This window comes from Alexandromys fortis, unplaced genomic scaffold (genome assembly GCF_014885135.2).
Source record: "Alexandromys fortis isolate MF-2015 unplaced genomic scaffold, M_Fortis_MF-2015_v1.1 scaffold_23, whole genome shotgun sequence".
Lineage (NCBI taxonomy): Eukaryota > Metazoa > Chordata > Mammalia > Rodentia > Cricetidae > Alexandromys > Alexandromys fortis.
Window position 1 is genome coordinate 15,515,781 of NW_026067907.1, and position 14,803 is coordinate 15,530,583.

General features: G+C 32.6%; 2 protein-coding genes across 2 annotated transcripts; both read right to left on the bottom strand.

Annotated features, from left to right (window-relative positions):
- Window positions 1-2,083: 2,083 nt before the first annotated feature.
- Window positions 2,084-9,031, bottom strand: LOC126497781 (olfactory receptor 8K3-like). Its single transcript, XM_050135956.1, has 4 exons — window positions 9,021-9,031; window positions 5,417-6,325; window positions 4,684-4,708; window positions 2,084-2,260 (listed from the first exon to the last, which is right to left on the bottom strand). Exons 1-4 carry the CDS (start codon window positions 9,029-9,031, stop codon window positions 2,084-2,086), a joined length of 1,122 nt encoding a protein of 373 aa, XP_049991913.1.
- Window positions 9,032-11,822: 2,791 nt separating this feature from the next.
- On the bottom strand, window positions 11,823-12,764 carry LOC126497630 (olfactory receptor 8K3-like). Its single transcript, XM_050135767.1, has one exon. The coding sequence runs from the start codon at window positions 12,762-12,764 to the stop codon at window positions 11,823-11,825; it is 942 nt and encodes a 313-aa protein (XP_049991724.1).
- Window positions 12,765-14,803: the final 2,039 nt, after the last annotated feature.

Here is a 14,803-nt window from a genome sequence, read left to right on the forward strand (position 1 = left end):
ATTTTTGTGAGTTTTTAAGATAACTGGGTTTTTACATTTTGTAATTGTGTTGTGATTCAAATGCAACAGTTGAATCTACAACTGATTTCAGTAGCAAGTAGTAGTACTATTCTCCTGCTTTGAACACATTGTTGAATTTTCTGAATTAATTCTTAATTAATTCCATCTTATTACCTTACTAAGGACTTTCAACTTTGAAATACATATAGAAAATATATTATAATTTTGTGTAATGTAAACTTTGGGGAAATAGAGTAGATTGCTTAATAATTGAAAAGGTTAAGTAAAAAAGCTACGGAGAAACCCTGTCTCGAAAAATCCAAAAAAATATTGTAATATATAGAAATAAATATGTAGTATATGCTGCTTCAATTGAATACAAATCATTATATGCGCACTATTTCACACTGTACTACATTAATATGTACAAAGATTACATGTCAGTAAAAAGTAAGTGTTTTTAGAATTAGGGCATGTATATCAAACAATGCATGCAGTAACAAACCATAATCTAAATCTGGTGTGATTGATTGAATATAAAATGTTTATACAATGCATCAAATGTGAATTTGTAGGGTTGATGTATCTTTCTTTTATCAATTCCCACCCATATTTTGTGTCATGCTGTGACAGAAATGCTTGTTTTATTAGAAGGCCAGCTTATGGTATATAGCACTGTGATAAAATTGATTTTAATGTAACTCTTTCCTCTCTAATTGTTACACATAAAATTCTGGATATCATGGACTTTGACATAGTGTTTTCTATAAATGTATGATTAGCTTAAGAATCAATGCCATCATGAGCAAATTTTTGGCTAAATATTTGTGGAATTCGCTTTGGAAGCAAGAGTTTGTTGAATATTTTATATATTTATCTAGGTAAATATTTCATGCACTAAAATATTACAATAAAGCCAATGACATTACAATTTACGGTTATTTAATATCACTGAAATAGCAATGCTGTAGAACCGATTGTATGCTAGCTTTTATTCTTGTTAAAATCTTATTGAAATCACTTATCCTTTCATCTTTAAATATTTGGCTTCATGCTATTCAAACATATTATCTTTACGACAGAACCTGAATTTCTCTGGATGTTTCTCTACTTGATTGTGAACAAAAGCACTCACTTTAAGTATCAGTGACTCTCTTCCTTCCATTAGACAAAAAATAAAAAAGGAGGAAAAACTCACCTTTAACTTTTAGTAATTGTATAAGAAATTTTTAGAAGCACAGAATTATGCATGTCAAAGTTTCATCAGGTGTTCCTGTGTTGTGCCAGTTCTAAAGCAGATTAAAAGCCTCTCTATTACACTATGGGAAATACACCTCTTTACTGACTGTTATTTCCTCTGAATAAAGAGCTCAGACTAATTAATCAGGAGAGATGCTGGATATAATTAATCACAAATTTTGCACCTTGATTCAACAATCATAGATCAGAAGCTGAATCTAGAAAAAGAATTTCAATCTTGACCAAAATTTTGATAAATTGACTTAAAAGACACGTGGACTCTGAATTCAGGTCAATGAAACATTTGGCACGACTCACCTATAAAAACCATCTACTATAACCTATCGCCAGTATGACCTCATGAAGATAAGTGAAAAGTTTTAAATATGTCTGTCCCTAAAGATTTCCTCATTGAGCTTTATTTGCTTGTTTGCTTAAGTCTCTGAACATGAGAAACAAATTTTCTATGTAAATGGTTGATTCCAGAGGGAAAGAAAGACAAATGGTGAGCTCATTAGTGAAGTCCCCAGTCAACTTTTCACAGACGGTGAAACATGAATGCTGCCCACTGCGTCGTCTGAATGATCACATTAGCGGGTGGATGCAATGATTTCATTAGATTATTCCTTCTTTGTTTCTTTTGTGGTGTTTCTCTGTACAACATATTAAGTAGGGCGTAGTGAGAATCTCCCTGGGAAGGAGATCTGTCTTAGCGATGGTTTTTATTGATGTGAAGAGATACCATGATCATGACAACTCATAAAGAAAACATGTAATTGGGGTGACTCACTTACAGTTGCAGAGGCTCATTCTATGTTATAATGTGGGGGAGCATTAGTGGCATTCAGGCAGGTGTGGTGCTGGCTATATCTTGATATGCGGCCACAGGAAGTGGACTGACACACTGAGGAATTTCCCGAGCATGGACAACCTTAAAACCTGCCCCCAGAATCATTTTCTTTAAGGAGGCCATATCCACTCCCACAAAGCCACATCTCCTAATAGTGTCATTCTCTATGAGCTTAAGGGGACCAAATACAATTAAAGATCCAATTAGGAAAACCATAGAATGTGGCATAGGGGTTTAATTTTAAATATAGGTATAAAATGAATGTAAAGTTATTATTTTCCTCCAATATGATATGAGACTTTAAACCCATTTGCTATATAGTATGTATACACTAAGGAATAGTATACTTTTACCATGCAGTAATAATTTGTTTAATTCTTCTAAAAGTTCAAAAATACACAATACTTAGTTCAGCAAAAAATTATAGGGCTAGATTATTTCATTTTCTAAATCAATTAGTATATTTTCCCTGCCAGTCAGGTCACATACACTTCATTTGGGCAGAGGTGGAGTGATTTTTATTGAGGAAATCTTGATTTATTATTTTTCTATTATAAATATATTTAAGATTTTTTGTTTTTGTCATTTCTGAAAAAATTTTAAATTTAAATATATTGATTATATTTTCCTGTTCCCCCAAGTTCTTCCAGATTCTTTCCTCCTCCCTACCCACTGAAACTTAACTCCTTTTTCAAAAAGAAGCAAAAAAGTATTTTAATAAAACCAAGACAACACAATAAAACCAAACATGAAAAGAAAAAGCAACAACAAAACCCCACTGAACTGTAATGAAATAAAAGTGCACAATAAAATTGTGGATATCGAATACTCCCACAACCAAAAATATATTTTAAATATATTTAATTTAAATTAATATCTATTAAATATAGTTGAATTTTTTATTTATGTGGGTGAATGCACCTGTGAATAGATATGTGCACGAGTGCAGGCATCTGCAGAGAAAGGAGAGTGACATTTGCTCCCAAGAACCTGCAACTAGATTCAGCTGTAATCAACCTGATATAGGTGCTTGAAACAGATCTCAGCACCTAGGTTAGAACATCATGTGTTTTAACTACTGACCCATCCTGCCAGCCTCTAAGATTATTTTTACAAATAGTTTGCACCATGTGCGGTTATGTCTACATATGTGCCAGTGTGAATACACAAAGGTCAGAATACACCTTTCTGGAATCAGCGCTCTGCTTCAAGCCTTGTTGAGTGTTGTCACGGGTGACAAGTGCATTTAATCACTGAGCCACCTTACATGTAATCTATTCCAAATGTTATAATGTCTAGGAATGAAAACCTATTGCATCACTACTATGTCCTCAACTCAGGTTATGTTTTCATGGATACTCTGTTTTTCTAATTTATTTTAAGGTTCTTGTTCTAACCATCATTTTATACTTTGGATGACCTTCGTAAAGAATATTAGATTCAGTGAAACAAATTTTTTTGGTAATTGTTTTATCCAATTCTATATTTTTTATAAAAAATTATATGATATAGGAAGATATATGAAACATTTTGAAATTCTAGTGACTTTGAATGATAATAAAATGCAAAATGAATTTCAACATAATTGATATGAACAATTCTAAACATCATCACACTTTATTCGTTATGATCTGTCATTTGATGTGGAATCAAAACTGCTGTTGTTTATATTAGAAATGTACTATTGAGGGTTACTCATTTCAGAATGTGTCTTCAAATTTGGATGTCAATGATTTTTTATCTTTCTCTGGAATATAATTTATAACTATTCACTGAAATTGATTGAGGGAGAGAAAATATGTTAAAGCTGCAGTAATTTAAATATTTTATTACTTGATGGATACCAATGATAAATAGTGTTGTTTTACCTTTTCATGTTGAACTTTCTATTATTAAATTACAGTATTTTCAAAATGTAAAACTTACGTATTCCTATGATTTAACTGTATAATTTTATTCTAAGAAATTCAACTGTATGATTGACCTTTCTTAACTCTTCATTTACAGATCTCCATCTTACTATTCATACCCATTTACTAACCCAAAGATCTCTTACTTAGCAATTGATTGGTGGCATAGATATATTTGGTACATTATGCAAATAAAATGACATGAAACCTAAGGAAGGAAATACCTTTGTGAGCCTTGAGGGATTAGGAAGAATATATATGAGAAATTGAAACAGTACATGAAAATGTATTTCTAAAAAGTTGTTGCTGAACTATTGTAAGAAATATAGCATATTTTTGTTTGTGATAATGTGCTTGTTCTAACAAATACTACTATCATATTATTAGCTATATATAAATTATTATAATTAATATAATGGTTATATTGTTATGTTTGTTACCCATCAGCAAGCATACTGAATCCAATAGTACACTCAAAGTTTCATGGGTCAAATAAAAGGATGTCCTCTTATCAGAGAAGAACAAGAAATACATTCATACATTCATGTATTAAATGCAAGAATAAGACAACATGTCATTTATACTAATTTTATTATTTTGATTTAGAGAACTAAATAATGTACAAAGAACAGGCAAAAAATAAAGATTGAGCCAGTGAAAAATAAATAAAAGGAACATTTATACCAATTTGCAGCAGAACTTAAACATTTATCTGAAGTGGTACATTCACTGAAAGGCATATATACACTGAATTCTAAAAAAAAATTGACAGCACTAAAAAGCTACAGGTTATTCGAGAGGCAGAATACACCAAATTAACCAGAACTATGGGCATCATAAATACAATTAATGTTGTTATGAGAAAAGGAAATGAGTCATAGATGCCCTTCTCGGGATCGGGTAATTAAACGACATTTATGGTGATTTACAAACCAAGTGAGGGAACATGCTTTAAATAAATTTAGATTTTCACACAACTCATAGATATGAATAAATCCCCAAATGTAAATATGTTACCATAAAAACTGTAATACATTACAAAACTTGATGAATGTATCAACAGTACAACCAGCATTTAACCCTGCTCTACCGAACATGCTCCTGTTATTTCTAAGTTGTATAAAGTGCTACCATAAAATCATGTGATCTTTATATTCTAAAAATATTTAGCGTGATCACATTTATCCCATTATTAGAATTAGAATCCAGCTCTCTTCAGTAAAATGGGATAAAATCTATTGTATTCCTCATGAATTTATTTATAACATTTAGATATTTGACTACATGGACGAATGTTAACATTTAATTTTATGTTAATCCTTTGTAGCTGCTAAGCATTTTTGTGGAAAACAAAGATGGAAAGACTCCACTCCGAAGTGTGTTTCAAAGGAAAGCACTGTGTATTTTTTTCCCTGTCCTATAAAGGGCATCTTTTACATCTTTGTTCCTCAAACTGTAGATCAAGGGATTCAACATAGGAATGATGAGGGTGTAAAAGATTGAAGCCACTTTGTCAGTGTCAAAGGAGTGACTGGATTTGGGCTGCACGTACATAAATATCAAAGTCCCATAGAAAACAGTGACCACAGTCAGGTGGGACCCACACGTGGAGAAAGCCTTGCGTCTGCTCTCAGCAGAGTTCATCCTGAGAATGGCTATCAGGATGAGCAGGTAGGACACAAGAACAACCAGAAGAGAGGAAATCAAATTAAAAGCTGCCAAGAACAACATTATCACTTCAATTTCCTGTGTATTGGAGCAGACCAAGGATAACAAGGGGAGACTGTCACAGTAAAAATGGCTGATGACATTGTAGCCACAAAAAGGCATTGTGAAAATCTTAATTGTAATCAGTAGAGCCACAATTGTACAGTAAACATAAGGAATTACTACCAGCACCCAACAAACTCTTTTTGACATGATGACCATATAAAGCAGAGGCTTACAGATGGCCACATAGCGGTCATAGGACATTGCAGACAGAATAAAGAGTTCACAAGCGATGAACACAAGAAAGAAGGCTAACTGTGTAGCACAAAGGTTAAAGGATATTTTGTTTTGATCGACAATAAAATTTGATAACATTTTTGGCCCCACAGCTGTTGAATAGCCAAGATCTGTAGTAGCCAGGTGTCTGAGAAAGAAGTACATAGGTGTTTGCAGCCTGGAATCCACCATAGTGAGGATGATCATACCCAAGTTGCCAACCAGTGATATCAGATAGATGATGAGGAAGAGTCCGAACAATGGGCCCTGAAGTTCAGGGCGGTCAGTGACTCCCATCAGGATAAACTCAGTCACCACTGTGAGGTTGTGGGTCTTCATCCTAGCTTATAAGAAAGCCTGTTCTGATTAGAGAAATCAGCATTGTAAGTACTGTATTTTATTGTTAATTGGAGGAACTTTAAAAAACTAATATAGGGAAAATAAATCTAATTATTTTGATTTTTAGTATTTAAAATCACATCTTTAATATGCACATATAACATACTCCCACATTCCTTTAAAAAAAGAAAGAGATGCAGATTTCAAGAATGGTTCTAAAAAAGATTTGTGTTATTAAATAATATAATTCAATGTATACAAATATTTTGGTGTACTTTTTTAAACTTTTACAGCTGGATTAGATACTTAATTGAAGACCAGTATGAAATCTAAAATGGTTCCATCATTATTTAAATTTGTAGGGCTTCCCTTCATGTGCGTTTGCAGGGGCAAACAAAATCTATTCTTCCCTAAGAAACTCTCAAAAGTTACATGTGGGTCCTGTTTGGCATTTTTAACCAGGCGTAACTTACCAAAAATAGATTGTGTTCACTAGATTTTTTTGCACATCCCACTGGCCAGTACTGAACTCTTTATGGATCTGAAATGATAATTATTTGGGTAATTAGGTCAAACTTCTTGCTTTTCACTGGACCTATTTTGGGCTTTGTCTTCACTGTGCCAAAACTAAATAGTATGGAATTGTGTGCTGCGTTTCAGTTGCTTTCTGCGTATTTGTATAATCCTCAATTAAAAAATATGTGTACATGATATAAATATGTGGCGTATAAAATTTTCTTTAATATTTGTTTCAATATAATTTTGATAAATTTATTTGTATATTACAGTAAAGAACTTACAAACATTTAAAGATGTCTGAGCAAATTAGGAAGAATGGGTTTTAGTATTGATTTAATAGCGAAGACTCAAAATTCTCCTTTTACAAAAAAAGAAGCTTACGGTCTATAATAATAATATTTAATACTTCATGTTACACATATTTTATATTTTAAGCAGCACTATAAAGATAAAATTAAATAAAGCTTTAATTTATTGAACAGATAATTTGATATTATTTGAAATCTTCCTGGAAATCTTCTTTTGTATTATGTACACATTTTTAGGCAACTATAATCCAGAAAACATCAAGGTAATTTCTAAAAATCACACCTATATATCATTATATATGTATATATAAGAATGCATATATAAGAATGTATATATATATATATATTCATATATATATAAGAATGCATCCCACATCTCATGGTTCATAGATTAAAAATACATAGGAGTAGAAATTATCAATTTTGTTGAATGTTTCAAACATCAGCATTTACTGAATAAAAAGAGATTACAATTGATGTAGTTCTTAGTGAAGATGCTGGGTATAACTATGTAATCTCTAAATGAGCAGTAAGGACAAATATTTTACAGTGTTATATAAAAATATATTTAATTTTCTCTCCTTACTTAATTTTTGGTTGTATTTTATATCCCCAGATACCTTCCATATATAAAAACATACAGTACATTATAACTAGCAAACGCCTTAAACAAAAGGTTTGTTTCCATTTTATTGTTTTATTTCAGTACTTTTACAGCAATAATTAAACTTTAAAAAAGAAGCTATAAAACACATTTTAAATAGCTAAAGCTGTTTCCTCTTTGTAAATTTAAGATTCAACACAAGAACCAAATATCTTTTTAAGAGTGACTATTTTTACTGAGTACTGTAAGATTGCTTTGCAAACTCTAAACAAATCAGAATTCAAATGTAAAACAAAGTTTTCATAATCATAAAACAGGAAAAACATCATCTCATGCTCAAATTATGATAGGCACACCTTTGATGACCTGAACGTTTCATTTACCTTTTGAATAATTTAGACTCTGATTACATGCATATATTTACAAACAAGTATTACTTCAGAGGTCCTGTAGCAAAAATTACTGAAATTTAGAAAGGCACAGAATGTGATATGGACTCCTAATTTTTCAAATTCTTCATTAAAATATCAAAATAGTAAATTCATATTTAGATCATATAAAAATCCAACTCATCATTATATATGGCATATTATGTATACATAAATTACATATGGCATATTTTCATATACTGTAAATAATCATAAATTTGACAAACAGTTCACCAAAATCTATGATTAGCATATACAAAACCAGCATGTCTTATACTTGATTTGTGAAAGAAAAATTAATAATATGCCTATGACATATACTCACATTAAAACTCTTGATATATTACTGAGTAATTTTCAAATATGCTTAAATGAATTGACATTCTTTAGATACAAGTATTTAAAATTATCATGAAGAGAAACTGAGAGCACCCTAGAGAATTTAGAAAGCACATAACTGATGGTAGAAATGGACACTTAGAGACTGCTGGGAAAGGATAAAATTTAAAATATGCCAAATCCTTGCTGACATAAATGGCTAGATCACACTCTGTTACCTGTATGAAACCACTGTCTTGAATGTCTAATGTGGTTCTTAAAATGGGTTTTTAGGTCAATTTATGCTTTATTTGAAAGCACAGAATTCCTTCTCCCTATGGATCTTCTAAGGAGATCAGTGATCACATTTAAATAATTTGAGAGTCTAATTAGATGTCTAGAGGTTACTAATTATCAGGGAAAGCTGTTATTCAACTATGACTTAATTCATTTATTTATACATCTATTCTATAATCCAAAAATCTACTTATGTACATTTCTCTATATGTTTGAATGAACACATGGTTCATTAGGTACAGGTGTTGAAAATATTGTACTATTTAAATGTCGTCAAAAAACTAAGGTCACCTTTACCATGAATTATTCACAAAAAAATAAACACAACAGGAATAAACAGGGTTAGAAAAATTATTTCTAGTTACCAGAGAAAGTGAGGAGTTGGAAAGAATAATTACCAAATAGCTCTACAGTGGGAAAGCTTCTTTGGTTTGGTCGTTTTTTTTTTTTTGTTGTTGTTGTTGTTGTAGTTGTTGTTTTTTTCTTGTTTGTCCTCATTTCTTTCTATTGTTTCTTAGTTTGTTTTTTGTTTTTATTTTTGAGAAGAGGGAGAGGGAAGGAGGGAGGGAGGGAGGGATAAGCAGAGAGGCAGGGAGAGGGGAACCTAGATTGCTGGGTGGGTACTCATCTTTCCATATTACAGTCAGATAAATAAGGCCTTAATATCTAAGCAATATATTTCACCTCCTGATAAACTGATAAAGTTTAACTTTTTCCAATCACCTCATATTTATTTTTCGAGACTGGGTTTCTCTGTAGCTTTGGAGCCTGTCCTGGAACTTGCTCTTGTAGACCAGGTTGGTCTCAAACTCACAAAGATCTGCCCACTTTTGCCTCCCACATGCTGGCATTAAACGCATGTTGCACCACCTTTAATCTCAGCAATTGCGAGGCAGAGACATTTGGATGTCCATGAGTTTGAGGCCAACCTAGTCTACAAAAGCTAGTTCCAGGAACTACAACTGTTATACAGAGAAACCCTGTCTTGAAAAAGTAAGAGAGAGAGAGAGAGAGAGAGAGAGAGAGAGAGAGAGAGAGAGAGAGAGAGAGAGAGAGAGAGAGAATGCACTTATAGGAAGTAAGACTGTTGCATGTTAACATTGAATGATTTATTACAATATCCAATATATAATATCCAATAAATCCTCCAGCAACTCATATTCTCCTCCCACACATTCACACTTTTACCCTGGCAGCTCTTCTATTGTCCTTTCATACTAAAGCAATGCTTCTGTGCTATGTTTATTCTTCCATATATATGTATTACATGTACACATACATACATATATACACAAATAATCTGACTGTGGAGACCAATACAGGTGAGCCTGTTCCACCTCGACTGGAGGTCAGAGAGTTTGAGCTTACTTTTGCTTGCTCATAGTTGTTGACAACAGGTGTGGCTACAAGGAGAGATTCTGACCTAGGGTGTGGTTAATTAGTATTTCGGGTATAGAGGTGGATCTGCTCCACCTGGATCAAAGGTCAGGGAATTCGTATCTACTCCTTATATCCTGTTAATGAAGTCTGTTACATCTCCCTTATATCCTGTTAACGAAGTCTGTTACATCTCGCCCTCCCCTTTTGAAGTGAAGTATATAAGCATATGGAAAATAAACCTGGAGGATTCAGGATTCAGTATACACTGAATGTCGAGTGTTCCTGTCTCTTATTTCTCATATATTTCTGTACCTTTTGCTTAATAATGCTAATTTTTGCCCTCCTACCCTGAAATGTACAGATTTCATCAAGGCTGGTCTTTGACATTTCATTTCTCTTTAAAGAGCATATCTTCTACGTTTCCTTTTATGAATACTTATTTTCTATTGTGAATTATATAGATAGCTTTCAACAATATACACTCTATAAGGCAATATTGCATAGCTTTTCAACTTTTTTAAGGGCATCATATATAACATTGTTCTTCAAGCTATAGATTAAGGGAATTAACATGGAGCTACCTGGGTGTAAAAGATGGAAGTCACTTTATCAGTGTCAAAGGAATGAATTTACATAGGGGGCAAATATATAAATATTAAAGTCCTGTAGAAGACAGCTACTACTGTCAGGTGGGAACCATAAGTAGAGAAAAGCCTTTCTTTTGCCCTCAGCTGATTTCACTCTGAGAATAATAGCTCTGAGGATGAATAGTAAGAACACAATGGCCACCAGAAGAGAAGAAAGCAAATTCAAAGCTGATAATGTTAAAACTATCACCTCACGACCATCTGTAATGAAATCTGGTGCCCTCTTCTGGCCCGCAGGAATATATGCAGGCAGAATACTGTAAACATAATAAATAAATACATCTTTAAAAAAAAAGAAAGAAAAAAAGAAAAATATAAACTAAGGTATTAAGATTTATTCAGTTACAAGACAAAGGGGGTAAAAGCTGCCATAAAAATTTTAAGTCAGCATAAACACACAAACACAGAAACCCAGACATGTGTGCTTGGACTTACACCATATTAGATGATACATTTAACTTATGAACTACTAATGCATGACATTAAATATTGCTATTGCATTATATAGGATGTGAGTGAAAGAAAAGTGATGTAAAATCAGGGCATAAGTTTCCATTTGAAAAGAAGTCTTCTGAGTGCTGTGGTTTACAGGGATCTCCGTCTCAAAGTGGTTCCCTAACATTGGGATCAAGGTTTTTAAGAGTTTATAGAAAAACATATGAATACCAACTGTATGTAAATAATAACAGTGCAGGTAAAGCAAAAAGTCAGATACTTGTGAACACCAGACAATTTATTGTAAAGTTTAATTCACAAAATAAATTTAAATTATCTGAGACACCTGTCTCATCACATACAGCAAACACATTGTTACCCTGTTTAGATTTAAACACTTTAAAATATATTCTTTCTGCTACTTCATTTATTTCAAATGCTTTGTTTATAATCTGTCTCCTCTTCAGAGAAGCATTAGCTTTTAATGTTTTCTTCTCTGAAACGTATAACTCATGTAAATTTATTTCTGGTGAAGTATGACAACATTTTCTACCTTTGATTTTTAGGAGAAGATATTTTGTATTCTTTTCCCTGTCCTTCTTAGGGCCTGCTTGACATCTTTGTTCCTCAAACTATAGATCAAGGGATTTAACATAGGGATGACCATGGTGTAAAAGATGGAAGCTACCTTGTCAGTGTTGATGGAGTGACTGGACTTAGGCTGCACATACATAAATATCAAAGTCCCATAGAAGACAGTGACCACTGTCAGGTGGGACCCACAGGTGGAAAAAGCCTTGCGTCTGCCCTCAGCAGAGTTCATCCTGAGAATAGCTCTGAGAATGAGCAGATAGGAGACAAGGATGACAACTGGAGAAGAAATCAAGTCAACAATTGATAAGATTAAAATTATCATTTCACTTTCCTCTTTATTTGTGCACAGCAAAGATGTTAATGGGAGACCATCACAATAGAAATGACTGATAACATAGTGGCCACAGAAGGATGAAGAGAAAATATTTATGGTGACAATGAGTGCAACAAATATACTATAAAGATATGGGATTGCCACCAGGACCCAACATACTCTTCGTGACATAATGACATTGTATAGGAGTGGTTTGCAGATGGCCACATAACGGTCATAAGACATTGCAGAGAGAATAAAAAATTCACTAACAATGAACATACTAAAGAAAGACAACTGGGTAGCACAAAAATAAAATAATATTGTATTTTTATCTACAATAAAATTTCTTAACATTTTGGGTCCCACAGAAGTTGAATAACCAAGATCTACAGTAGCGAGGTGTCTGAGAAAGAAGTACATGGGTGTTTGCAGTCTGGAATCCACCATCGTGAGGACGATCATGCCCAAGTTGCCAACCAATGTGATCAGGTAGATGGTGAGGAAAAGTCCAAACAATGGTGCCTGCAGCTCAGGGCGGTCAGTGATGCCCATGAGGATGAACTCAGTCACCACTGTAAGGTTGTGGGTCTCCATCTGGGTTTATCACAAATCTGTTTTGAGTAGAGATGATTGCACAGTCAATTTATTTCAAATATCATTTTGTGGGTTTTTATTTTTCTAATAAGTTTTAATGAAATATCTCCAAATATTTGAATTTAGTCTTAAAACAAATCTACTTTTGAATGTGTAATACAATCTTAAACACATGTATACACATACATATGCAAATACATGATTTGAAACAAATAAAAACATATTTATGAATCTTTGGATCTCTATAAATAAAAGTTTTAAACAGAATAACATCTTTGCAAAGATGCATGCTTTTCCCAACTGTGATGGAAACCATCCTTTTTATCCAATATTAGACATTAGTTAATCTAAGAGCCATCATTAAGTATCAAAAGTGTACCCCAGGAATCATCCAACCTCAAAAACAAATACCCTCTGCATCTGAGAATATTGGTATACAGAGATATGTACATATATAAATGGATATATATTCCGTATATATATATGGAAATACTACATAAAATCTTCAAATTGTAAATAGTTGTATTTTCACAAACATTGCCATCCTCTTAAACACCATCTATATATACAAGTATTCCCAAGAAGATTAGTTGAGTTGTATAAAATACTTTTCTGGCATATAAAAAATCAACAGGTCTATCTTTCTCTCTATGGACTATTGAAAACTTGAAGCAGAAGTAAATGATTCAACAAATCTGTGCACTTGAGCTATAGTCACAAAGAACATGAATTTTAAACAGTCACTAGGCACACAAACCTACCTTAAAGTACTTTTCGTATAAGTGTATCATACACACAAGAATTCTACTTCTTTGTTAGATCTGAAAAGATGAACAAATGAAGAGTTGGTCGAAAAAACAGAATGTACATCAACTACCACAGTATGTAGCTTGAGTAGACAAGAGGAGATATTCATAGTTTGTTATCATTTTGTATTATTATTTTATTCATTATATTGTCAATAAACTTAATAAGGATATAGTATGTGAGAAAATAATCTATTTTCAATAAAGGAAAAAACAACGCATATGAAACTTAAAAAAACAATAAAAAATTAAATAGTCCCATTTATATAAATTATTCTCTTCTTGAAAGAACACTTTTTCTTATAATGCAATTCCTATATTCCTTAGAACCCACAAACCATGAAGAAATCTGAAATATAAGTGAGCAATTTTATTAAAATTGTCTAATTAATGACCTCTCAATATTTTCCATTGACTAAGAGGTCATGTATTTCAATAGTATAATTTTTAGTAGTAGCATTTCTAAATATGGGTGCCCAATGCTGTGATAGATGTTCAGTGCTTGATACTGGATTAAACTTTAACTGCGGTGTAGATATAAAGCAATCAAAGTGTAGTATGATGGCATTTGCTTGAATAAAAGTGAGGGACAGAAAGCCTTCCAAATATCACACAGAACACATTAAATTTCTACACTTCAAGAAGGCTTATCTGAATGCTTCCAATGCCACAGACAGAAGGAAGGAAACATTTGTTAGTTTTGTAAGCATGTGTATGTGTCAAGGTTTGCTGGGTAAAATAAGATGACTTACAGTGGCAATCACAGTGAAAGCTGCAGCCTCTGAGAGAATGGCAGTCATATACTACGGAGCTCACTGTTGTGTGTACAGGTGATTGCATTTCATTTATACCTCAGTCACTTACAGTTGTTTTAAACTGTGGCTAACTATATTATTCCATGCTCAATATGTACCCTTCATATAGTAAACATGTAAAACTATCAATTGTTGTATAATTGAAACACCCCCTCTTTGTTCCTTTTGTATTGGTTTGATTTTCAATCACTGACTGTGAACTTTCTTATAGGTAATGACAAGAAGGTTTTCCTCTGAACACATTTAGGATTCAATGAAAAGAAAAGAATACTTTATTGTAGATTATTTTGTTCACTGATTTACTTAAATGTTATTTTTCAAATCTATAATCTCAGGAAAATGAATAGTTTCTAGCAAAAACAATGAAGAAAGTAATGCATTTACAACCGTGTTCAGATACAAATCCACTTCCTTCATC